General features: G+C 45.8%; 1 protein-coding gene across 3 annotated transcripts; it reads right to left on the bottom strand.

The window, feature by feature from the left end:
* Positions 1–13,992: 13,992 nt before the first annotated feature.
* On the bottom strand, positions 13,993–19,782 carry LOC105478765 (CD24 molecule). 3 transcript variants are annotated; one of them, XM_024791903.2, is made up of 3 exons: positions 19,528–19,782; positions 18,733–18,909; positions 13,993–15,992 (listed from the first exon to the last, which is right to left on the bottom strand). In XM_024791903.2, the coding sequence occupies exons 2-3, from the start codon at positions 18,799–18,801 to the stop codon at positions 15,825–15,827; spliced, it is 237 nt and encodes a 78-aa protein (XP_024647671.1). In that variant the 5' UTR covers positions 18,802–18,909; positions 19,528–19,782; the 3' UTR covers positions 13,993–15,824. The 3 variants fall into 3 exon arrangements, with proteins under 3 accessions (XP_024647671.1, XP_011734702.1, XP_011734703.1); XM_011736400.2 differs by having other exon boundaries at positions 19,292–19,625; XM_011736401.3 differs by lacking the exons at positions 18,733–18,909; positions 19,528–19,782 and adding an exon at positions 17,820–18,359.
* Positions 19,783–26,001: the final 6,219 nt, after the last annotated feature.

The raw sequence follows: 26,001 nt of genomic DNA, 5'->3' as shown, positions 1-26,001 counted from the left end.
ACCCCTGTCTCTACTTTAAAAAAAAGTGTATATATATATATATATATATATACACACACACACACATACACACACACAAAAAAAAAATTAGCCAGGCGTGGTGGCAGGCACCTGTAATCCCAGCTACTTGGGAGGCTGAGGCAGGAGAATTGCTTGAACCCGGGAGGCGGAGGTTGCAGTGAGCCAAGATCATGCCACTGCACCCCAGCCTGATCAACAGAGTGAGACTCCATCTCAAAAAAAAAAAATTATAATAAATAAAATTAACATAAAATTAAACTAAAAAGTCCTCCGTGATAAATTGCAAGTCTGGCTTCTCAGGCCATATTCTCAATGAGAAGCTAGTGGGTTTTAGGATGGGCTGTTCCACTGTAGACCATGGTTTGGTGTGTATCATACTGGTGATAAATCAGCCAGGAATTCCATCAAAGAATTTGTAATACTCCCAGTCTAACTCTGGCAGGAGCCAGCTACAGGCTGCACTAAGCCATAGTGGCTTAAACAGGCCCCTGAGGCTCACTGGGAGCCTGTCCCCAAATGCAAACTCCACTCAGGACCACTGCCTTTATCCTAGGGATAAAGAAAGGGATCAGACTCAAGCCTATAATCCCAGCACTTTGGGAGGCCAAGGTGGGCAGATCACTTGAGGTCACAAGTTCGAGACCAGCCTGGCCAACATAGTGAAACCCCATCTCTACTAAAATACAAAAATTAGCAGGGCTTGGTGGCAGGCAGCTGTACTCCCAGCTACTCAGGAGGCTGAGGCAGGAGAATCACTTGAACGCAGGAGGCAGAGATTGCAGTGAGCCAAGATCACACCTCTGCACTCCAGCCTGGGTGACAAAGTGAGACTCTGTCTCAAAAAAAAAAAAAAGAGGGATCAGAAAAGATATTGTGAGAAGGTGAAGTAGGGGGTTTAGATGGTCCCCCGCCTCTTGGATTTAACTTTGATCCTTGGGATAAGTACAGTCCCTATAACAGGCAGGACCCTGACCCAGCACAGTGGCTCACATCTGTAATCCCAGCACTTTGGGAGGCCAAGGCGGGTGGATCACAAGGTCAGGAGTTCAAGACCAGCCTGGCCAAGATGGTGAAACCCCATCTCTACCAAAAATACAAAAATTAGCCGGGCGCCTGTAATCCCAGCTACTTGGGAGGCCGAGGCAGGAGAATCACTTGAACCAAGGAAGCAGAGGTTGCATTGAGCCAAGATCACACTACCACACTCCAGCCTGGATGACAGAGAGAGACTCCGTCTCAAAAAAAAAAAAAAAAAAAAAAAAAAACAGGGATCAGAGAGGATGTGAGAAGGTAAAGAAGGGGGTTTAGAGGTCCCCTGTCTATTGTATTTAACTTTGATCCTTGGGGCGAGTACAGTCCCTTTAACAAGCAGGACCCTGCAAACAGATGGCACCCCAAAAGGTATAACTGAGGAGAGCCAAATGACAGAATTACTTGCAAAAATGTTGGCGGGAATAGGGGAGCCAATAATGGAACTAGTAGGGAAACCAGTATGTTCAGCAACATTGAAAAGCCCTGGTCTCCCCCAGGTTCCAGGACAGTACTGGAATTGGGAGAGGGGGACCCTCCTACAGGAACTGTGGACACAGAAGGAGGCAGCCCCTACTAGAGTGAAGCCCAGTTGCTGAGGAGGTAAAACACCCCAAGCCTCTCTTCCCACCCTCCAATCTCCAGCCAGTGCTTCCCATTAACTGATCCAGCCAGTAGCCAGAGGCCAAAGGAGTCCGAGGCAGGCAATCAGTGTCACGGGACAGACAGCAGGACAAAGAAAGGCAGGGAGTGACTAATGGGAGCCAAGCAGAACATGAACCATCACATTTTCCTCTCAGAGAAAACAGAAAGACAAGGTCATCTTATATGCAAATGGCATCGCTTTATTGCCAAGAAATACAAATGGCAGAGAAAATGACTGAAGATCAAATATTCTCAGCCCCAAATTCATGTTTTGTAGATGTTAATTGATAATTTACAGAGCAGATTGTCTCGAGGAAGGCCTGGTTACTTAGGAAACCATTTGAAATAATCTTAGGCATGGCGGCTCACGCCTGTAATCTCAGCACTTTTGGAAGTCAAGGTGGGAGGATCACTTGAGCCCAGGAATTCAAGACCAGGCTGGGCAACATAGTGATACCCCTTCTCTACAAAAGACTAAAAACTTAGCCGGGCATGGTGGCACTTGCCTGTCGTCCCAGCTACTTGGGAGGCTGAGGTGGAAGGATCCCTTAAGCCAGGGACTGCAGTGAGCCAAGACTGAGCCACCGCACTCTAGCCTGGGCAACAGAGGGAGACCCTGTCTCCAAAAAATATAAAAATGTTATTTTTGAAAGTATACTGCAAGTTAAATTACTTAAAGTTGGGCATTCTATTGATCACATACTCTATATGTTAGATAGAGATAGCATATATAGATACATAGAACGTATTTTGTAGAGAGAATATGTATAGGATATGTTTTATGTGTTATATATAATGTTCTATACATCAAAATATTAATGACTATAGATGAGTAATTGCTAATATCTTTTTCACAAAATTTTCTAACTAAAATAACTGCACGCTGGTGGGAATGGAAATTGCTAACACCCTTCTGGCAGATAGTAGGGCAATGTATATCACAAGCTTTAAAAATGTGCACACTACTTTGGGAGGCTGAGGCGGGTAGATCACGAGGTCAGGAGATGGAGACCATCCTGGCTAACAGGGTAAACTCCGTCTCTACTAAAAAAATACAAAAAACTAGCCGGGTGTGGTGGCAGGTGCCTGTAGTCCCAGCTACCGGGGAGGCTGAGGCAGGAGAATGGCGTGAACCCAGGAGGCGGAGCTTGCAGTGAGCCAAGATCACACCACTGCAGCCTGGGCAACAGAGCAAGAGCCATCTCAAAAAGAAAAAAAAAAAAATGTGCACACTAAAAAAAAATTTTTTTTTTAAATAGAGACTGTGTTTTGCCATGTTACCCAGGCTGGTCTCGAACTCCTGGACTCAAGGGACCCACTCGCCTCGGCCTCCCAAAGTACTAGAACTACAGGCATGAGCCACCACACCCAGCCTAAAAATCATTTTTAAATAATTATGCCCAGTGTAGGCATGGGCTGTTCACCATCCATGAGCTGGCTCCTTTATGGTCATGATATGATGTCAGCTTCACCCTGGACTTGATTAAGTGCCAAAGCTCGTGCACTTGCTCTTAACAGCAAACAGAAGAGCCAAACTCCAAGATCTTGTCAAAGAGAATCCCCCAAACTCTCACAGAGGAAATGCTAGTGCAGTGGCCAACAGCAAGGAGCCACCCAACATGGGCTTTGCAGGGTGACCCAATGTCTTTCAGTTTCCACATCTGTAGAAAAAAGATCATGATGCTCAAGGCACTGATTCCATAAAAATGTTGTGAGTATTAAGTGAGCAAATACATGTAAAAACCCTGAGAATAATGACTGGTATGTGGTGTTTGCCATTACAATTTTCTGTTCAACCCTTATCAAAAGGCTAAATTATAAGAAATAATATTCACGGAAAATGTTGTCCATGTATTCCTCTAAATAATCAGGGTTCTTCCTATACATATTCAATTTTAGAGCTGCATATTTGGTTAGCACTATTTTAGCTGCTAGTAATATTGCTTCTGCTTAAGTATTTGCTGTGTCACTTGTCTTTATGAAGATTATAAAATCTGGCCGCTGCCGTCATTGTAGGGATGGTGCCAATAACAGTGATCACATTTCACCTGGAAGCCCCTTCATCAGGACCCATATGAGAATCTTTCCTCAGACCTCAGCACTTCTGGGTTAATTGTGTGTTTTTAATGCAAAGGCGGTTTAGCTTCTGTTTCTAATCATAGGCCTTCCATCCCATCAGCTATAGCAGTTATTCAGGACCCTGTGGCAAACATCCTTGAATCCTACCCATGAACTGATGGATTTTTTTCTACCTTTACCTGTCCTCTACCTCAAATTCCTAATCTCTTTGTAACTTGTTGTTTAATGCATATTTTTATAAGTTAACTCAAAATACTTTGGAGGGCAGGAATGAGACAGAGCATGAAAGTAAATAAGTAAGTAATAAGTAAATATAAAACCAAATACATGCTGATAACACATAGTGGTAACGTGAAGCTACACAGGAAACCCTGTTTGCTGATTGCAGTCACAGTCGTGTCTCAACAAGAGTTGTGTCACTGGTTGTCTTGCCCCACCAAACAGTTCAAAGTTGTTGCAATCTCATTTAAGATGAACAGCAACTACCAATGAGGCAGTCAGTTGTGCTAATATATCACCAGGGGACATTTTTCCAAGTCTTCATAAAAGACAGTAAATGGCACATATGACAATCAGGTAACAGAACAAATGAATATGATGAATGCCCAGGATCTCCTAGAATAATGACAAGGAATTTACATCAATTTTGATAGGCTCAGCTTGGGAGCACTGAGCCCAATTTTTCATGGATGAGACAGCAAGGTCACCAAAGCTCACAGAAAGAAAACATTTTAATTCATGGAATTTTGTTTTTAATTTGTATGGAATCTTAGTATTTCAAAACTGGAGGCCGGTCACAAGGGCTAACACCTGTAATCCCAGCACTTTGGGAGGCTGAGGCAGGTGGATCACTTGAGGTCAGGGGTTCGAGACCCAGCCTGGTCAACATGGCGAAACCCCATCTCTACTAAAAATACAAAAATTAGCCAGGTGTGGTGGCGTGTGCATGTAGCCCCAGCTACTCAGGAGGCTGAGGCACAAGAATCGCTTGAACTGAGGAGGCAGAAGCTGCAGTGAGCTGAGATCACACCACTGTACTCTAGCCTGAGTGACAGAACAAGATCCTGTCTTGATGAAAAAATAAAATTAAAACTAAAAGTACCTCCAAAAAATGCAATCCTCTGGAAGTCCAAAGATGCTTTCAGGGGCCATGCAGCAAGTTGGTAGACCCAGGGCTGGGACTGGGATTCCCTGACAATGATGCCTCAGGCACTGGACACAGGCAACTCTAGCATGAATCCATGTGTCCATTCAACCACACCCTCCTATGGTGGTAACCACACTTTCTAATCTGCGGCACCATTTTACTCATCTTCCAGTTAAAGCTGAATGTTCTATCTGCACAACTTAAGTATTTACTCCTCAGCTTGAGGGAGCACAGTGTGCCTGTGGCTCAGAAGGAAGGGGAGCCCTCTGTGCCTTAGGAAGGAGATTACTGTGGACACAGAGCAGAGGCACTTCAATGCCATTCTTGGTTGGGTAGAAATCCAAATAATAGACTGGAGGAAAATGACCTCACTTACCTCCAAGCACAGCCCTGATGTGTGTACCCCTACTAGGCACAAGGATTTGAAGCCAAGGGTCTGAACCATGTCTGAATCAACAACCCCTGCCAGCTCGTTGGTATGAGAGGAGAGGTACCCCTACCCACACCCACCTGGGCTTCTCAATGTGGCTGCACTTTAGAATCATCTAGGGAACTTTTAAAACTACCGATTAAGGCAACTTTAGTTAACAATAGTTTATTGTATATTTTCAAATACAGTCCTGTGCTGCGTAATAACGTTTCAGTCAATGACATACTGCCTGTATGACGGTGGTCCCGCACGTTATAAGATGGGATTTTTACTGTGCCTTTCCTATGTTTAGATACACACATATTTCCCAATGTACTACAACTGCCTTTCAGTGCAGAAGCATGCTGGAAAGGTTCGTAGCCTAGGAGCAATGGACTACTGCATATAGCCCAGGTGTATAATAGGCTATACCGTCTAACTTTGTGTAGATACACCCTGTGGTGTTCACACAACAAAGAAATTGGCTTACAACTCATTTTTCAGAACAGATCCCTGTTGTTAAGCAACACATGACTGTGGCTAGAAGAGAGGATTTTTCTTCTGTTTTGTTATTTTGGGTTGTTTGTATTTGTAGGTTTTTTTTGAGACAGGTTCTGGCTCTGTCGCCCAGGCTGTAGTACAATGGTGCAATCTCAGCTCACTGCAACGTCTGTTTCCTGGGCTCAAGTGATCCTCTCACCTTAGCCTCACAAGTAGCTGGGAATGTAGGCACACACCATCACATCCTGCTATTTTTTGTATTTTTAGTAGAAATAGGGTCTCACCATGTTGCCCAGGCTAGTCTTGAACTCCTGACCACAAGCAATCCTCCTGCTTCGGCCTCCCCAAAGTGCTGGGATTACTGGTGTGAGCCACCACGCCTGGCCTAGAGGAGAGTATTTTGAATGTTCCCAACACAAAGAAATGATCAATTTTGAGGTGATGGATATACTAATTACCCTGATTTGATCATTACACATTGTGCATATGAATCGAAGTATCACACCGAACCCCATAAATATGTACAACTATTATGTGTCAATCAATTTAAAAACAAAAACAAAAAACTACAGATGACTGAGCTCCACCCCAACCAACGAAATCAGAGTCTTCTAGGTGGGTAGAGGTGGCAGACATCACTATTTTAAAAAAGCTTCCCGGCTGGGTGCGGTGGCTCACGCCTGTAATCCCAACATTTTGGGAGGCCGAGGCAGGCAGATCACAAGGTCAGGAGATCTAGACCATCCTGGCTAACACGGTAAAACTCTGTCTCTACTAAAAATACAAAAAAATTAGCTGGGCGTAGTGGCACGCAGCTGTAGTCCCAGCTACTAAGGAGGCTGAGGCAGGAGAATCTCTTGAACCTGGGAGGCGGAGGTTGTAGTGAGCTGAGATTGTGCCACTGCACTCTAGTCTGGGCGACAGAGTGAGACTCCATCTCAAAAAAAAAAAAAAAAAAAAGAAAGCTTCCCAAGACCAGTGAGGGTGGCTCAGGCCTGTAATCCTAGCACTTTGGGAGGCCAAGGCAGAGGGATCACTTGAGCACAGGAGTTCAAGACCAGCCTGGCCAACATGGCAAGACTCTATCTCTACAAAAAAAAAAAAAAAATTCTAATAACTGGATGTGGTGGCCCATGCCTGCAGTCCCAGCTACTTGAGTGGCTGAGGTAGGAGGATCACTTGAGCCTGGGAGGCTGAGGCTGCAGAGGGCCATGTTCCTGTCTCTGCACTCCAGCCTGGGGGACAAAGCCAGACTCTGTCAAAAAAAACAAAATACAAAAAAAACTTCCCAAGTGATTCTAATATGTGGTTGGGGTTGAGAACCGCTACTATAGATGGACAAAGAGGCTGCCTACCTAAAGAAGGCCGAGCAGCCCTAAGACGCCAGCCTGCTTAGAAATAGTCCCCACCATCCTCTCAGACTTCTCCCATGACCTCATACAGTATCCAAGGTCTGCCCTCCCCTCCACCAGTTACCGTGGTACTAAGTTACCCTGGTATTAAGATATTACTGTTGGCTGTTTTATTTCTCAACATTAATTGAGCACCTAATCTCAGTCATACACCAAGAACCCAGAAATGAATGTGACACAGCTCCTGCTTTCAAGGAGCTCACAATCAGGGCAACATAATTTTTACACAGCAATAGAAACTAATGTGCTGGCCAACATTTATGAAGCACGCACAATGTACCAGACTCTAAGATCTCGTGTATTACCTCATTTAATTATCCCAACAACCTTATAAGATAGGTAGCATTACTGTCAAGCCCATTTTACAGACAGGATTCCTGGGCCGTACAGAATTTATGTAACTGCCTGAAGTCCTTTAGTACTAGTTGGGCTGGGAGCCAAACTGAGGCAGCCTGGCTCTAGCGTCCACACCTTTCCGCCACACTGAGCGGATAAGTGAATGTACTAAAAGTCACAGAGGCAAGAAAAGATGTTGATTCAAAGAATGGTGAGCAATTCAGGGTGGCCGGCCATAGGGCTGAAAATTTGCGTTTGGGTCAAATTACGAAAGCCCTTACAGGCCGTGAACAGGGGGTTCTGTTCTGTCTCCTCTAGACAAAGGGTAGCCCGCCAAAGTTTTGCATTCTTTTTTCATCTTTTTAATTTTTATTTTAGATTCAGGGAGTGCAGGTGCAGTTTCGTTATAAAGGTATATTATGTGATGCTGAGGTTTGGGCTTCTAATGACCCCATCACTCAAGCAGTGAGCATAGTACCCAATAGGAAATTTTTCAACCCTTCATGTCCTCCCTCCCTTGCCACTTTTCAGATCCCCAGTGTTCATTGCTCCCATCTTTGTGTCAGTGTGTACCCAATGTTTAACTCCCACTTATAACTGAAAACATGAGGTATTTGGTTTTCTGTTTCTGTATTATTTCGCTTAAGAAAATGGCCTCCAGCTGTATCTATGGTGCTACAAAGAATATGATTTCATTCTTTTTTATGACTGTGTGGTTTTCCATGGTGTATATGAACCACAGTTTCTTTACCCAATCTACCATTAATTGGAAACCAGGGCTGATTCCATGTCTTTGCGATTGTGAATAGTGCCAAAATGAACATACAAGTGCAGGTGTCTTTTTGGTAGAACAATTTATTTTTCTTTGGATATTGCCAGCCAGAGTTTTAAATCAAGGAACAAAGTGAGCAGATCTACATTTCAAAAGATAAGGGTGAGAATAACCACAGGATGGAGAGATGGGGACAGAGAGGTGCAACTGTGGCAGAAGATGCAAGTTAGAGGAAGGCAGTGGGGTGGAGGGAGAAGAAAGGCAGGACACCTAGATACTTCCGACTTCGAAATGACAGGATTTGGTGGCTGATTGGAGAGGGAGAGAGAAGAGGAAGGCAGCTCCCAGGCCTGTAATGAAAGCGACTTAACAAGTGAGTGTTCTGGATAGAAAAGGAGTCGGTCTGTGGAGGAAGGTAATGAGCTCACTTCTGGACATGTTAGCTTTCCACAAACCTTACCATCAGCCAGTTAGTTGCTAAGAGGCATGACAGTTAAGTCACTTCAGATCCTTTGGGCTCACAGAGATATTTCTTTGCAAAATCGTAAATATGGATACTTCCTAAAGTTTCTTAGAAATGCATTGATTTTAGTTTAGATGTAATTTGAAGAGAAACTGAGAAGGAACCCATGATGGTGATTTTGTTGTTTCAAAAAGTGCCATCCTACCAAAATTAGAAAAAAAATACTCTTTTATACTGAGTGAGGAATCCAAAGATAACCAAGCCAACCCCAAATGAGGCCTATGAGACATGAAAAACACATACTTTTCAGTTAACTAAATATTTGAGTTCTATTTTAAGGACAGTGGTGGCATTGGGTGTGTGTCTTTACAATGTTTCATTCTAAATAGATTTTGTTCATCTTCCCTTTATGGATAATACTTCAACTAGATTTTTGTTTCTACATTGTTTGCTTTTATCTTCTAAGGCTAAAATGTGTTGAAGAGACACTCATACAATGGATACTCATTACTTAATTTAGCCATAAATCATATGACTAGTATTTAAGTGTGAATATTATTAAAACTATAACCTCAGAATGGAATTCTGATAAATAAAATAACCCAAATGAGTTTAAAACCATTTTCAAAGACAAGTGGAAAAAAAGTTATTAATTTTCTCCTCTGTGAGGACTGATCATTATTTTGTTTGTTTTAAGACGGAGTTTCACTCTTATGGTTCAGGCTGGAGTGCAATGGTGCCATCTCGGCTCACTGCAACCTCTGCCTCCTGGGTTCAAGTGATTCTCCTGTCTCAGCCTCCCTAGTAGCTGCGATTACAGGCACCCACTACCATGCCCAACTAATTTTTGTATTTTTAGTAGAGATGGGGTTTCATCATATTGGCCAGGCTGGTCTCAAACTCCTAACCTCAGGTGATCCACCCACCTCAGCCTCACAAAGTGCTGGGATTACAGGCATGAACCAGCCCACCCTGCCGACCATTACTTTGTAAGATATTCACCCAAATTTTTTGTTGCTTATATGATAATGATCCAGCATTGGCATGATGGTGACTTTTAGGATTTCAAAGCAAAGCCTTGCCAATTATCTGTAGACAACGCCTTTTCTTGGAGAAACAGTTTCTGGCTTGCTACTGTGCTTTAGTGAGACTGACTCCTTAACCATGGGCTACCATGGGACCTGAGCTGCCCATCATGGTCTGGTGGGTTAGACATCATTTTGTCTAACCCACCAGACCATAAAGTTGCGTGTGCACAGCGGCACTCATTGTCAAATGAAAGTGATATATACAAGACTGGCTCAAGTAGGCCCTAAAGACAAGAGTAAATTATATGAGGAAGGGGGCCAGATGCCCATGGTCCCTACTCCTGCTATATGACCTTCTCTCTCCCAGTCTGTACCTCTTTCCTCATGGAGAGTTCCTTATGATCAGTTGATTGGAGAAAGACAAAACTTGAGTCTGATTTATAGAAAAAATTTGGGTCTGCTTTGTAGAAAGTACTGCACAATACACAGGATCTACCTAAAAGTGAAGAGCTGCAGCTCTACAAACCCCTCAAGGACATCCCTGAAGGACAGTGGTGAAGAGAAATACCCCTAGTGGACAGAATTACAAGCAGTGCACTTGGTTGTTCATTTTGCTTGAAAGGAGAAATGGCCAGAGATAGGAATCTGGCATTCAGGCTATGACTCATGAGTTGGCTGAATGGAAGTGGAAGAGACATAACTGGAAAGTCTGTAACAAGAAGATATAGGGAAGAGATGCAAGGATAGAAGTATATAGGCAAACAATGTGAAGATATTTGTGTCTCATGTGAATGCTCGTTAAAGTGTGAGTTTAGTAGAGGATTTTAATAATCAAAGGGATCGGAGGACCCATTCTGTGGATATCAATCAACCTCTTTCTCCAGCCATTCTTGTCATTGTCCAGTGGGCTCATGGTGGCAGAAGCCCAGCAGCATAGACTTCCATTCACCACAGTCAACCTGGCTACAACCACTGGGGAGTGCCCAACCTGCTGTTGCAGAGACCAACACCGAGTCTCCTCTGTGGCACCACTGCCCAGGGTAATCAGCCAGCTGTGTGGTGGAAGGTTGATTACATTGGACTTCTTCCATCATGCAAGGGGCAGCATTTGTTCTTAGTAAAATAGACACTTATTCAGAATATGAATTTGCCTTTCTTGCATACAGTGCCTCTGCCAAAACTACCATTTGTGGACTTATAGAATGGTTGTCACCATCATGGTAATCCACACAGCACTGCTTCTGACCAGAGAACTCACTTCATAGCCGATGACATGTGGCGATGGGCCCATGGTGATGGAATGTACTGATCTTAGCATAGTGTGTCCCTCATAAAGCCACTGATGTGACGGAACAGAGGAATGGCATTTTGGAAACAAGTTACAGGACCAACTACATGGCAATACCTTGCAGGACTGGGGCAGTGTCCTCCAGGAAGCTATATGTGGTCTAAATATGGTGCTGTTTCTCCCATAGCCAGGTTTGCAGGCCCAAGAATCAAGGAGTGGAAATTTAGTGACACCACTCACCATTACCCCTAGTGATTCACTAGCAAAATTGTCACTACTTTAACCTCTACTGGTCTAGAGGTTGTAGTTCCAATGGAAGAATGCTTCCAATCTGGAAACACAGCAATGATCCCACTGAACTGGAAGTTAAGACTGCCATCCAATCACTTTGGGCTCCTCAAGCCTCTGCATCAAAAGGCAAAGAAAGGCTGGGCAAGGTGGCTGACGCCTGTAGTCCCAGCACTTTGGGAGGCCGAGGCGGGTGGATCACCTGAGGTTGGGAGTTCGAGACCAGCCCAATCAACATAGAGAAACCCCGTCTCTACTAAAAATACAAAATTAGCCTGGCATGGTGGCACATGCCTGTAATCCCAGCTACTCATGAGGCTGAGGCAGGAGAATGGCTTGAACTCTGTAGGCGGAGGTTGCAGTGAGCCGAGATTGCGCCATTGCACTCCAGCCTGGGCAACAAGAGTGAAACTCCGTTTCGAAAAAAAAAAAAAAGGCAAAGAAGGGAGTTACTGTACTATTGAAGTGATTAATTCTGATTACCATGGGGAAATTGGGTTGCTACTATACAGTGGAAGTTAAGGAAAAGTATGTTTGAAATACAGATGCCTTAGGGCATCTCTTAGTACTACTATGTCCTGTCACTAAAGTCAGTGGGAGGCCGGGCACAGTGGCTCACGCCTGTAATCCTAGCACTTTGGGAGGCTGAGGCACGGAGATTACTTGAAGTCAGGAGTTTGAGACCAGCCTGGCCTACATGGTAAAACCCTGTCTCTTAGCTGAGCATGGTGGTGTGTGCCTGTAGTCCCAGCTACTTGGGAGGCTGAGGCACGAGAATTGCTTTAACCCAAAAAGTGGAGGTTGCAGTGAGCTGAGATCATGCCACTTCACTCCAGCCTGGGCGACAAAGCAAGACTCTGTCTCCAAAAATAAAATAAAATACAATCAATGGGAAACCACAATAAAATTCAAGCAAAGATTTGGTTCACCTTGCCAGGCTTAGAAGCACGACCAGCTGAGATGTTTACTGACAGCCAAGTTAATACGGAATTGATAATGGAAGAAGGTAACTGCAAAACCAGCTACAGCCACATGACCCATTGTAGAAATGAGAATTATAATAGTTGTATTTCTTCCTCATGTTTGTGTGTGTGTGTATATATAGGTACACATAGATGATTGATAGATAGATAGATAGATAGATAGATAGATAGATAGATAGATAGATACCTAGATCATCAAAGGGGGTCTTATTCCATCAATTGAAAGACCCTAAAAGCAGAACTGAAGTTCGTTGAAGAAAGTGTACTTGCAAGACCAGGCGCGGTGACTCATGTCTGTAATTCCAGCACTTTGGGAGGCCAAGGCAGGTGGATCACCTGAGGTCGGGAGTTCGAGACCAACCTGACCAATATGGAGAAACCCCGTCTCTACTAAAACTACAAAATTAGTCAGATGTGGTGGCGCGTGCCTGTAATCCCAGCTACTTGGGAGGCTGAGGCAGGAGAATCGCTTGATCCCAGGAGGCAGAGGTTGCAGTGAGCCAAGATGGTGCCATTGCACTCCAACCTGGGCAACAAAAGCGAAACTGTTTCAAAAAAAAAGGAAAGGAAAGGAGAGGAGAAGAGAGGAAAGGGGAGGGGAGGGGAGGGGAGGGGACAGGAGAGGAGGGGAGGGGAGGGGAAAGAAAGGGAAAGAAAGAAGGAAAGAAGGGAGGGAGGGAAGGAGGGAGGAAAGAAGAAAGGAAACTTGTAGACTACAACTTCCACATACTCCCAAGTTCCAGCCTGCCTTTCCAGGTTGTCCCTCAGTCACCTCGGAACACACTTGAAGGGCCTCAGAGGAACTCAGGGGCGTGAAAGGAGCATATGGAAGTGACAATTTAGATGACCAAAGAGGGCCAAGCATGGTGGCTTGTAATCCCAGCACTTTGGGAGGCCTATGATCCCAGTACTTTGGGAGGCCAACGCAGGAGGATCACTTGAGCCCAGAAGTCCAAGACCAGCCTGGACAACATAGTAAGACCTATCTCATAAATTAGACAGACAGATGATAGATAGGTATGTAGGTGGGTAGGTAGGTAGGTAGGTAGGTAGGTAGGTAGATAACTAAAAGGATCTGTGGACCTATAGATAGGGGAAAAATTGCTGCAGGCTCGTGGACTTGGCACATGCTGTTCCTTCTACCAGGGAATTTTCCTCAGATCCTCCTACAATTGTCTTGTCATTTGGATCTCAGTTTAAATGTCCAAGATCACACCACTGCACTCCAGCCTGGGCGACACAGTAAAACTCTGTCTCAAAAAAAAAAAAAAAAAAAGGAAAGAAAGAGAAAGAAAAATACTGAGGTATATCCCTATGGTTTAAATTAACAGACTTGGGGCCTGGAGTGGTGGCTCATGCCTGTAATCCCAACACTTTGGGAGGACAAGGCAGGAAGATCACTAGAGCCCAGGAGTTCGCGACCAGCCTGGACAACATGGTGAAACCCTGTCTCTCCAAAAAAAAAAAAAAAAAAAAAAAAAAAAAAAAAATCCCCAAAATTTGTTAATTATTTTTAAAAATTTTAACAGGCTCATAGAACCATGATTACCCACAAAGTATTCCTCATACTGGAAAAACTTAAAATGCAAGATTGCTCTTTCAGCCATTTCTTTCTTTTTATTTACAGTTTGTGTTCAATGCAAATCAATTCCATAACATAAGAATTTACTATGAATCAAAGCATAAATACACAAACACAATATACAATCCAAAAGAGATGTACAGCATTCTGGAATAAAGCAGAAGAGTGTTCATTCACACACACAGTAGCTTCAGATGTGTTCAATCTGTTTGTTTCCATGTAGTTTTCTAAAGATGGAAAAAAATGACTTTGGTCATCAAGACTACTGTGGCCATATTAGATTCCTGGAACATCTAAGCATCAGTGTGTGACCATGCGAACAAAAGACTTCGGGGAGTGTCTATTTTTAAAAAGGTTTCTGTGTGTCGAGGCAATTGTAAAATATTTACTGCAGAATCAAGCCCACTTTTAGGCTTAGGACCAGGTTCTAACTATCTAAAAATATTGACTGATAACAAAAAGTGTTCCAAATGTGGCTATTCTGATCCATAACTGTTTAAAGAAAAAAAAGTATATACAGAAAGAGTATAAAAGTTTTTGTGAATTTAATGCAAATTAGCTTCCAGTCTTCACTTCCCAAATACTTGATTTACGGTTTTGATTCCTTTACATTTTTGCCTTTTTAATTTCAAGATTTGCAATTTTGCCTTCAAAACAGATCATTTTTTTAAATTGTAAAAAGTATTCAACATATGCAGATATAAAAAGCATTTTGACAGCTCGGCACGGGGCTCAAGCCTATAATCCCAGCACTTTGGGAGACCAAGCCAGGCAGATCACCTGAGGTCAGGAGTTCGAAACCAGCCTGAGCAACATGGTGAAACCCTTTCTCTAGTAAAATTACAAAAATTAGCCGGGCATGGTGGTAGGTGCCTGTAATCCCAGCTACTTGGGAGGCTGAGGCAGGAGAATCGTTTGAGCCCAGGAGGCAGAGGGTGCACTGAGCTGAGATCGTGCCACTGCACTCCAGCCTGGGCGACAAAGTGAGACTCCATCTAAAAAATAATAATAATAATAAAAAGTATTTTGAAATTAATTGCGGTCACTGGAATTCTACTCTTTGGAATCTGTTTAGCTAAATGAATGTAGTGCTCTTGTTGAACGGAAATAGGTGATAGGAAATGCCTACCATTTGACTCTTTATGGATAATCAAGAGTTGCTCAGAATGCTTGGACCTGGGGGTAGATTCTCATTCATCATTGCCCTGGCACATGTCAATTACTATGTAAAAAGTCAAATGCAATGTCAAATCCAAAGCCTCAAGAGGAAAGTGAGTTCAGTTCCCAAGAGAACAGCGATAGCTCAACAATGTAAAACTTCATCTAGAGTATATCAGCATTAAATTAGTGCTGTCGAAACAATACATTGAGGAATTACAGTAACACCTGGAAGTTCCTTCTAATGTACATATAAATAGAATCATGGAAGCTTTTTATATTACCTGTTTTATGACCTTATAGAATTAATGAACCAAATGAAAACTGAATCTCCATTCCACAATCACATCCTTTATTACTATTCTTATTTTCAAGGTAGGATTAAGTGTCCATATTTCTTAAACCACATTCAAAGAAATCATGTCTTAAGCTATTTTGGATGTTGCCTCTCCTTCATCTTGTACATGAAACACCAGCAGATTTAACATTGGCATCTATCATCTAGTCAAACCTCTCACATGTTCTTCAAGCAGATCAAATTTGGGATTCTCAACATTTTCTGCGTCAATAAAAGGTGTGGAATTAGTAGATTCAATGAAGACCTGTTTTTCCTTGCCAAGACGCCATTTGGATTGGGTTTAGAAGATGGGGAAGTTTAGAAGATGTTTCTTGGCCTGAGTCTCTTAACAGTAGAGATGTAGAAGAGAGAGTGAGACCATGAAGAGACTGGCTGTTGACTGCAGGGCACCACCAACCGCCTTGGTGGTGGTATTAGCTGGATTTGGGGTAGTCGAAGTATTCTGGGAGGAGTTACTTGAAAGTGGTGCAGAAGTCGTTACAGAGGAATAAATCTAAAATACATAAAAAGTTACATGGATAAATTTCCACATCACAGCTACCTCCACATACTCTAATATAAAATTAAAGTAGGTGATATATTCTTAGATTGCTCTCTTACCATTGTTCTCTTACCCAACATCATTAAATTGTAAATTCTTGCTCAGCCCACCAAGGTCATTCTCTTTAGTTTCAAAGCAAACTACCTAGAGATGCCTCAAAAATGCCAAGTGGCAACAAGAACAAAAAAGTTATTCAATAACTATAACTCCTGTTTTTATTTCTTTGCAAAGGAAAAAAGGACCAAGTTAACTAATTCGGTTTCCGAGATTATATTGACTTAATGGCATTGCAATAAGGTCTATTTTCGCAGAAGGGGAGAGATTTTAAAGTTGCACAAAAAAATGGGGATTTTTAAATATTGTAACTGAGACTTACGGAACTAGAATTAATTGGGTCAGTGTCTATCCTGGATTTGCTAGGTAACTTTCACATACTCATTTAATACAGCCTTGGAAACTTAGCCTTTTCCTTAAGGGGGGAACTGCAGTCTTATCTTCTCCCTTGAAATTTGAAATAATTCTTCTAAAAAATGGCCACAACATTTGTGTTAAATTGAAAGAGAAAATGAGTCTTTCCTTTAAGGCAGAATGACTTCAAGAAAACACCATGAGGTCAGAATGATTTCACAAAAGACAACGAGAGGGTATGGTGTTAAGTTTCACCAGCAGCAGCCTCACTGGTCACTAAGCTCAGTGCTGTGGCCAAGAACCAAGGTTCTCCCAGTGTCCCAGCGTCTGAGTGGCATCATTCACCACTGATTTTTCAAGCCACGAAATGCACAGTCCAGTAGGGCACGTGATAATCTCTCCTTTGTCATGGAACAAAGGCAGATCGGAGTTTTCAGCCCTCACTGCAAGGGAGGGTTTACAAGGGCTTCTGATTACAGGCGGGAGGGAGGACGTGGCACCAGGCAAGAGTCTGGGCCCCATGTACATTTGGCTGCCTATTAATCCAAAGATAAAGCCCTCCTACATCAGCACCAGCTCCTTTTGTTGTAAAATCCATAAAGTCATTAAACAAATATTGACTAAAGAAATGTACAAATTCTATCCAAAATAGATTAGTGACAACAACAAAAAAATCTGTATCAAGTCCAATTTATTTATTGGGCACCTACTGTGTGCAAGATTTAGTGTGTCCCATCAGGAAACGGCACTCCCAATAAAGAAAAGCATTAATATGGTAATTTACTTAAAACAGGGTGCCTGTTTTGGACACCTTGTTTGGGATCCCTGAAAGTAACCTGTTCTTTATTCATACAATTAGTTTTAGTGCTGCAGGTGATATTTTCTTTTTAAAACCCGGTGTATCAATCTGAGGATCTAAAGATCCTCTACACCAACAAAAATTTATTAAACGGACACTAAACAAAATTTTCTCTCCCAAGCTAGATTTCTTCGCATTATTAAAACTTCTCACTTACAATGTTGGAGGAAAAAATCTGGTCGGAGAGAAGATGGGGCGGGGAGTAGAGGGGGCCGGTTTCTCGCGGCCGCGCCCCTCCCCCATCAAAGAATTGAGGAGGGCTCGGGAGCGCAGCGGACTGGGAGGAAGACAATAGGGTACGGTTACCCGGCCCGCGGTGGGGAAGAGCGCTCCACATTTTCAGGCTGCACTCCCAGGTGAGCCCAGACGTTCGATGTCTGGGGACGGAGGGCCCAGCGCGCCCAACTTTTGGGGGAGAAGCCCCAGAGACAGTCCTCTATTAACCCCAACCGAAGGCGCTGGAGAGCCGTCACTCCCATCCCCCAAACCCGAACTCCCCCGGACAAACGTACCTTCTTAGCCCCTGCCCCCGCTAGGGTCTCCCAGGCCCAGCCCCCGGTCTCCCTCGCCTGCACCGTGCATCCATCCACCCACGAGGCAGCGCTGCGCGGTCCCCGGTACCCGCACCCGAGGCGAGATTCCCCGGATAGAGGGTCTAGGGAGAAGGCGCTGGTAGCGGCGACCCGGACAAAGCCTGGCGGGGACTCGGGACAGAATCGTCCCACCATGCCGCCTCCCCAGAACTAGCCAATCTGGGCTAAAATAACATGGGGATCCTAAGATGACAAGCAATGGACGTGAAAGATTGCCTCGCAGAGAGCGCAGCGTCAGGAGAGGGTCCCCACCTCGGCTCCAGCGCCGAACCTCCCGGGACTGGGATTTAAAAAGAGCCGGATAGCCGTAGCTTCTCCGGGATCCCCAGTCCAACTCCGAGAGTGGAGGATGGGCGTGAGCCGCCCTCCCCGAAAGGGACGGTCGCCTGTCTTTGTGTAGAGCTCGGGGAGCGCGAAGACACTCGTAGGGGGAAGCGGGTCCTCAGGGGACCCAGGGACGACGTCGCCCGGGAGCCTGAGCTCTCCAGGCGCTAATCCCTGCGGGCACCTCGGGCCTCTGGGTGAAAGTGGGAAGCAGGCACCTGGCCGCCTGGGAAGGGACAGCGTGGAACCTGGGGTGGGGCTGAGTCCTCTCAGCCCGCGCGCGGAGCTGCATTGTTCCCAGGGCCGTGGGAGGGGAGGGGGCAGCACGCAAGGGAGTGGAAAAATGGGGTCCACATGGCCCTCTCCCCTGGTCAGCTAAGCAAGATTCTCTCCCAGTCCCTGTCCGTGGCCCGAAGTATGGGCGCAGGACGGCCCCCGGGACCTGGTCCATCTCCCCCGCCCCCACCCCGGGCACGGCCCTGAGCCCCGCCGGGCGCCAGGGCCTCACCTGCGTGGGTAGGAGCAGTGCCAGCAGCAGCAGCCCCAGCCCGAGTCTGGCCACCATTGCTCTGCCCATGTCCCCTCCGTCGGTGCGCTGCGCGTCTCGCTGGATGCCGGGTACCTGAAGAACCTCTGGCTCCGGGCGGGCGCAGGAAAGGTGGGGAGCGCGGCGAGCCGGCGGGACCTTATATACCAGGACAGCCACAATAGCCGTGACGTGGCGCCGCCCGCCCACCCCGGCTCCCCTCCGCCGCCGCCCGCCGCCTCCCAGCCTTCCCCGCCCTGCTCTGGGCTCCCCAGCGCCCCCTCCCCCGCCGCCGCCACCGCCACCGCCGCCGCCGGTCCGGCCCGCGAGGGAGCTCCCCGGGCGGGCGCCGCCGCAGGTGGGCGGGCGCCGCCGGCTGCTGTTACCCGGCTGGTTTCCCCGCGCCGGCTGCGGGCAGCGGGCAGGCTGGCACAGGCGCCCAGCGACTCCACACAGGACCCGGGGCACACATGCGAGCCACACACGCCGCGCTGGGGGCCGGGCCCAAGTTTCCTTTGTTTCCCGGGACCTGCCATCTTACCCCCCAAAAGAAAAGTCCGCCCGTCCGCCGCGGCGGGGCAGCAGCTGGTCCTGGAGCAAGTGCGTTGCCACCCAGACTGCAAAATGTGCCCCGGAGACCCGAGAGGGGCTGCGAATTCCAGTGCGACCCGCGTGGGGGGCGGGCGCCGGGGCTCCTCGGGCGGGCTTATCTCTCGGCCCGCCGCAGAGGAAAGGGGAACGCAGCGGGCGTGGCGGGGACGCGGGCCGGACACTCACCCTGGCAGACTGGACCCGGGCGCCGCCTAGCGCTAACCCTTCTCTTCTGGTCGGCGCGGCTCGCAGGCAGTGCCCGGGTCCGGAGCGATCTGCGCGCTCTTCGGCCGCGCCCTCCCCGAAGCCCTTGCTTTGTTTTGTGAGCGCCTGGTGTCAGGCAGGCGCAGCGAGCTCACGGGGGCGTCCCGGGTCCGCATCCTCCCCGGAGCTGGGGAGCCTCTCGCTGGGCGCGGACCCGCTGCCGGACGCTGCAAACTACAGGGTTTCGGTCCCCCCCGCTCCTGCCTGCGGCGGGCGAGGAGGAGACGGCCCACCCTGAGGGGATCCCCTCCGCGGTCCTGAAGCCCCCACCGCCCACCCCGAGCGGCTCTGCTCCCTGGTTCTACTCAGGGGGCAGGAGCCTCCCCTCCTGGCGGTACCACTACAATTCACCGTCCTTCTCGAATTCCTGGGGATACACTTTTTCGGTCTCTGTTGCCCGTCATTCGTTTAAAGAGCAAAACCGTTCGGGTTAAAGGCATTTACTTATCCGTAGTTGCCATTAGGCAATTTAATGAACTGGCACAAAGAGGAGATTCGTCATCACTCTTTAGATTTTGGTAGAATACCTTTTTCCTATCCATCTTGTGAAAACTTTCAAGTACACAATAAAAGTTGAAGTAATTTTACTGGTGGAGTATTTTGAGTTTAAATTTTAATTGCAAGACCTAATCTTTTTATTGAAGGTTTAGCCCAAGTGTTTTTCAATCTTTAAAGCAAACAGCAGAGACCAAACCTAGTATGGTTGAAAATTTGTTTAAATTTCACTGTTGCAGAACACTCTCGTTAGTATTTTTGGTTCAATTTTTAATTGCAAGACTTGATCTTTTTATTTAAGGTTTAGCCCAAGCATTTTTCAGTTTTTTTTTTTTTTTTTTTTTTTTTTTTTTTTGAGACGGAGTCTCGCTCTGTAGCCCAGGCTGGAGTGCAGTGGCCGGATCTCAGCTCACTGCAAGCTCCGCCTCCCGGGTTCCCGTCATTCTCCTGCCTCAGCCTCCCGAGTAGCTGGGACTACAGGCGCCCGCCACCTCGCCCGGCTAGTTTTTTGTATTTCTTAGTAGAGACGGGGTTTCACCGTGTTATCCAGGATGGTCTCGATCTCCTGACCTCGTGATCCACCCGTCTCGGCCTCCCAAAGTGCTGGGATTACAGGCTTGAGCCACCGCGCCCAGCCGCATTTTTCAGTCTTTAAAGCAAACCACAGAGTAGGAAGATTCTAAATTTGTTTAAATTTCACTTTTTCAGAACAGTCTCATTAAAACAAAGTAAGTTTCAGGGAAGCAAAGCGACAATGAAATCTGCAATGAGTCTGTTGACTGAATAGTGACCGAATCGGTTTGTGCCTTGAAGGTCAGTCACTTGCTCAGTAACTTTCCAAGCACGTTTAAGATGTGCTTGGGAACACAAGAATTTCTGTCGAGCACAAGTGGACTTTCCTGTTTAACAGTGTACCACATTGTATAGAAATACTTTGGCCGGGCGTGGTGGCTCACGCCTGTAATTCCAGCAGTTTAGGAGGCTGAGGCTGGCGGATCACCTGAGGTCAGGAGTTCGAGACAAACCTGACCAACATGGTGAAACCCTGTCTCTACTAAAAATACAAAATTAGCCATGCGTGGTTGCTCATACCTTGTAATCCCAGCTACTTGGGAGGCTGAGGCAGGAGAATAGCTTGAACCTGAGAGGTGGAGGTTGCAGTGAGCAGAGATCAGGCCATTGCACTCCAGCCTGGGCAACAAGAGCAAAACTCTGAATGAATGAAAGAGAGAGAGAGAGAGGAAGGGAGGGAGGGAAGGAAGGAGGGAGGGGAGGAAAGGAAGAAAAAGAAAAGGAAGAAAGAAAGAATAAATACTCTGGTCCAGCTTCTCCATTCCTTTTCCAGGTGAAAATATGGACTGTTTGTGACTCAGGAGTGCCGGGTTCCAAGGCAGGGAGCATAGTATGTCCTCCACAAGCTGCTTGTTGAACTAACTGGTGGTATTCCTAGAATAAGATAGCCTCTAAAGACAGACTGCCAGAGTTCAAGCCGTGGCTCTGCTAATTTTGCTGGAGACAAAAAGCCTCAGTTCCTTCATCTATAAAATGGAGATAATAACATCATTAGTAATTAATTATTAAAGAGTTATTGTATATGTAAATATTAGAATACTGCCTGCCTCAGAGTAGTAGCTCTCACTTAATATTTACTCTTCCACTGAAGGTGCCAGGAACCAGAAGGTAATTACCTTCTCTGCCTCTGTGTAATACGTGAAAGAATATCAGTCTCCAAATAATTCCCAAAACTGGCAAGGCACTTGGGATCTGTGCTTTGTGAACCATTTCATCACCAGCTAATGAGACTGGATAATTCACAGAGCAAAGCCCTTCACCTCTGCCCAGGAGCTCCCCCTGGGCATCCTACTGGAGGTGTTGCCCAGGTCTTTGACAACTGGAGGCCCAACCCAGGTAAGAAACTTCTCTACAGGTCTCCACCCTACCCTGTTTCCTGTACAGCTAGAAACTCAAGAAAACTGCCTGATTTTTCCTTTGCAGTTCTTTTGGTTTGTAATTCTTTCTTCCTATTATTCATCCGCTTCTCCTGGTTTTTCGTAGTTTTTTTTGCTAATAAAAACTGAGTCATGGCTGGGCGCGGTGGCTCACACCTATAATCCCAGCACTTTGGGAGGCCGAGGTGGGCAGATCACACGGTCAGGAGATCGAGACCATCCTAGCTAACATGATGAAACCCTGTCTCTACTAAAAATACAAAAAATTAGCTGGGCATGGTGGCACACACCTGTAGTCCCAGTTACTCAGGAGACAGGTAGGAGAATCGCTTGAACCCAGGAGGCGGAGGTTGCAGTGAGCCGAGATTGCGCCACTGTACTCCAGCCTGGGCAACAGAGAGAGACTCTGTCTCAAAAAAAAAACTTAAGGCCGGGCGCGGTGGCTCAAGCCTGTAATCCCAGCACTTTGGGAGGCCGAGACGGGCGGATCACGAGGTCAGGAGATCGAGACCATCCTGGCTAACATGGTGAAACGCCGTCTCTACTAAAACATACAAAAAACTAGCCGGGCGAGGTGGCGGGCGCCTGTAGTCCCAGCTACGCGGGAGGCTGAGCCAGGAGAATGGCGTGAACCTGGGAGGCGGAGCTTGCAGTGAGCTGAGATCCGGCCACTGCACTCTAGCCTGGGTGACAAAGCAAGACTCCGTCTCAAAAAAAAAAAAAAAAAAAAAAAAGCTAGTAATAACTCATGCCGCTAAACCAAATCGAGACTCTTACCAGTTATCCTGAACTTTTCATTGAGACACATGGCCAATTTCCATTTTGTAGAGAAAGTGTGGCATAGAATGATTTTGAAACAGATTGATTGCATAAATTGATGTATGTGTGGAAAGTTATAACTTTCAGTTTTCATAGCTTTCATGAGATAGTATGAAAAACTCCCTCATCTGATGCTGGTTCTCTTCTGAGGAATACTGAGGGAGGAGCAATGCTTACAATTTCTTTTTCTTTTTCTTTTTTTTGGAGACAAAGTCTCGCTCTTGTTTCCCAGGCTAGAGTGCAGTGGCACAAACTTGGCTCACTGCAGCCTCTGTCTCCTGGGTTCAAGCGATTCTCCTGCCTCAGCCTCCTGAGTAGCTGGGATTACAGGCACCTCCCACCACGCCTGGCTAATTTTTGTATTTTTTTAGTAGAGACGGAGTTTCACCATGTTAGCCAGGCTGGTCTCGAACTTCTGGCCTCAGGTGATCCGCCTGCCTCAGCCTCCCAAAGTGCTGGGATTACATGTGTGAGCCACCGTGCCTGGACGATGCCTACAATTTCTATGTGCAGACCTCAGACCAGACTGGCACAGCACATGGTAGATTCTCGGGTCAGACCTGGATTTGAATCCTGCACCACCACTTTCTCTTTTTTTTTTTTAGACAGGGTCTCACTCCGTTACCCAGGATGGAGTACAGTGGCTCACTGCAACCTTCACCTCCCTGGTTCAAGCCATTCTCCTGCCTTAGCCTCCCAAGAGGCTATGTCTTGTCTACCCAATACCCACTGCACCTGGCATGCAATCAGTATTTGCTGGTTGAATGGACTAATATTAAGGAAACGGTTCATTTGCTTTTTAAGATAAAATAATAAATCCTGTTTCTAGAGGAACAGAAGACGCAGGGGTTAACTAGTTGACATTTTTAGCACTTTTTGGCAAAATAGGTATGAAATATAATGTGAATCCAATAAAGGTGTTCCTTCTTTGCTTTATAGCACAAATAGGGGCTGGAATAACCAAATATTTAATTTAAATTCTGTTCTACAACATGATGCTATTCTTAGTTGTGTTCATAATATCCTTTTTTTTTTTTTTTTTTTTTTTTTTTTTTTGAGATGGAGTCTCGCTCTGTCGCCCAGGCTGTAGTGCAGTGGTGTGAGCTGGGCTCACTGCAACCTTTGCCTTCCGAGTTCAAGTGATTCTCCTGCCTCAGCCTCCTGAGTAGCTGGGACTACAGGCGCACGCCACCACACCCAGCTAATTTTTGTATCTTTAGTAGAGGGAGTTCCACCATGTTGGTCAGGCTGGTCTGGAACGCCTGACTTCGTGATCTGCCCGCCTCGGCCTCCTAAAGTGCTGGAATTTGGGCGTGAGCCACTGCACCCAGCCCTCTTACTCCCTCTTAATTCTGTGCCACCCTGCACTTGGTTGGCACTGAATATTTCCATTTATCCTGGTCTTTTAGTCGAGCTTTGTGCTTCACTGCCAACCATGAGAAGGCAGTAAAGGTAACAAAGTGAGTTTGCATTTCTGACTGATGAGGTCCTAGGTCCAGTAGCTGCAGCATGTTGAATCAGCTGGTGGCGTCCCAGCCGGACTCTCTGTGTGTACGTGCTGCCCCCTGCTGGCCACTGGGACCCTACGGGCTCACTGTCAGGAAGACAAAAACAACTCTTGTGCCGAATGTAAAAAGCCCTGCATTTTGGAATCCTTATAAAGCTAATAAACCACGATGATTTTCTTTGACTATTAGTTCCTTTTTCCCCCTGTAGAGTCACTCAAATTATCTTAAGCCTCATTGAGACCAGAAAACCAGTGTAAAGACAAAGAATTGTGACTGTATTCAGATGCAAATTGAATAATAGGATGCTTACCTCTAAGCATCCTGTGGTGTTTGAAATAAAATAAAGAAGCAACTCTTAATCTCTTTGGTCAGAATTTAAATTCGGTGTCTCCCTTGTGTTGGCAAGGATGTAAGAAAAATCTTTCTCATCGATGCTGATGGGATTATGGAAAGGAATTTCACATATCTCAGTATTAAAAATGCACATTCTCCTTATTTTAAGGATTTAACCTGGCCGAGCACAGTGGCTTACGCCTGTAATCCTAGCACTTTGGGAGGGCAAGGCGGGCAGATCACCTGAGGTCAGGAGTTCAAGACCAGCCTGGCCAACATGGTGAAACCCTGTCTCTACTAAAAATACAAAAATTAGCCAGGCATGGTGGCAGATGCCTGTAATCCCAGCTACTTGGGAGACTGAGACAGGAGAATTGCTTGAACCCAAGAGGCAGAGGTTGCAGTGGGCCAAGATCGTGCCACTGCACTCCAGCCTGGGTGACAGAGATGAGACTCCATCTCAAAAAAAAAAAAAAAAAAAAAAAAGAATTTAACCTACAGATAAACTTCTACAAATGCAGAATAACGTATGTTCAGGGATTTGTTGCAGCACAGTTATATCATGAAATATTATGAAGTCATTAAAAATAAAGGAACATAATCTATACTAGAGGGGAAATCCAAGATAAATTCTTTAGTGAAAAAAGCAAGATACATAGCAGTGTGTACAGTACGGTACTTTGTGTTTAAAAAACCAAAACTGGCCAGGGGTGGCTCACACCTGTAATCCCAGCACTTTAGGAGGCTGAGGCAGGAGGATTGCTAGAGCTCAGGAGTCTGAGGCGGCAGTGACCTAAGGTGGTACCACTGCACTCTGGCCTGGGCACGGAACGAGATCTTGTCTCAAAAAATAAATAAATATTAAATTTTAAGAATAAAAAACAAAAACAGAAGCCTGACAGAGAAAATATTTCCAAAGAGATACACAAGAAATTGTCTTGGCCACTGAGGAGAGAAACTGTGTGGCCAGGGCAGAAGAGAATGAGATGTGTTTTCCATTACATTAGCTTGTACCATCACTCATTCACAAATAAAGTAATTTAAATAAGTTAATAAGTCAATGTATTCTGTGGCCTTTACCTTCCCAACTCCCACAAAGCAAATAGGTGGAAAGGAACTCTGTCCAGCCCCCGGGGCCTCAGAATCGCCCTCCTTCCATCACTGGCGAGTTCTCAAGCAGAAATTTGAGTTTGCCTCAATTCATCCATCCTATGACAACTGTGAGACCAAATTCTCTCAGTCCAGATGGCACACACAAAAAATCTTTCAGTAGAAGTGAAGAAAAATGAAGA

Source organism: Macaca nemestrina, chromosome 5 (genome assembly GCF_043159975.1).
Source record: "Macaca nemestrina isolate mMacNem1 chromosome 5, mMacNem.hap1, whole genome shotgun sequence".
NCBI classification, from domain to species: Eukaryota; Metazoa; Chordata; class Mammalia; order Primates; family Cercopithecidae; genus Macaca; species Macaca nemestrina.
This window is presented reverse-complemented; position numbering and strand designations above follow the sequence as displayed.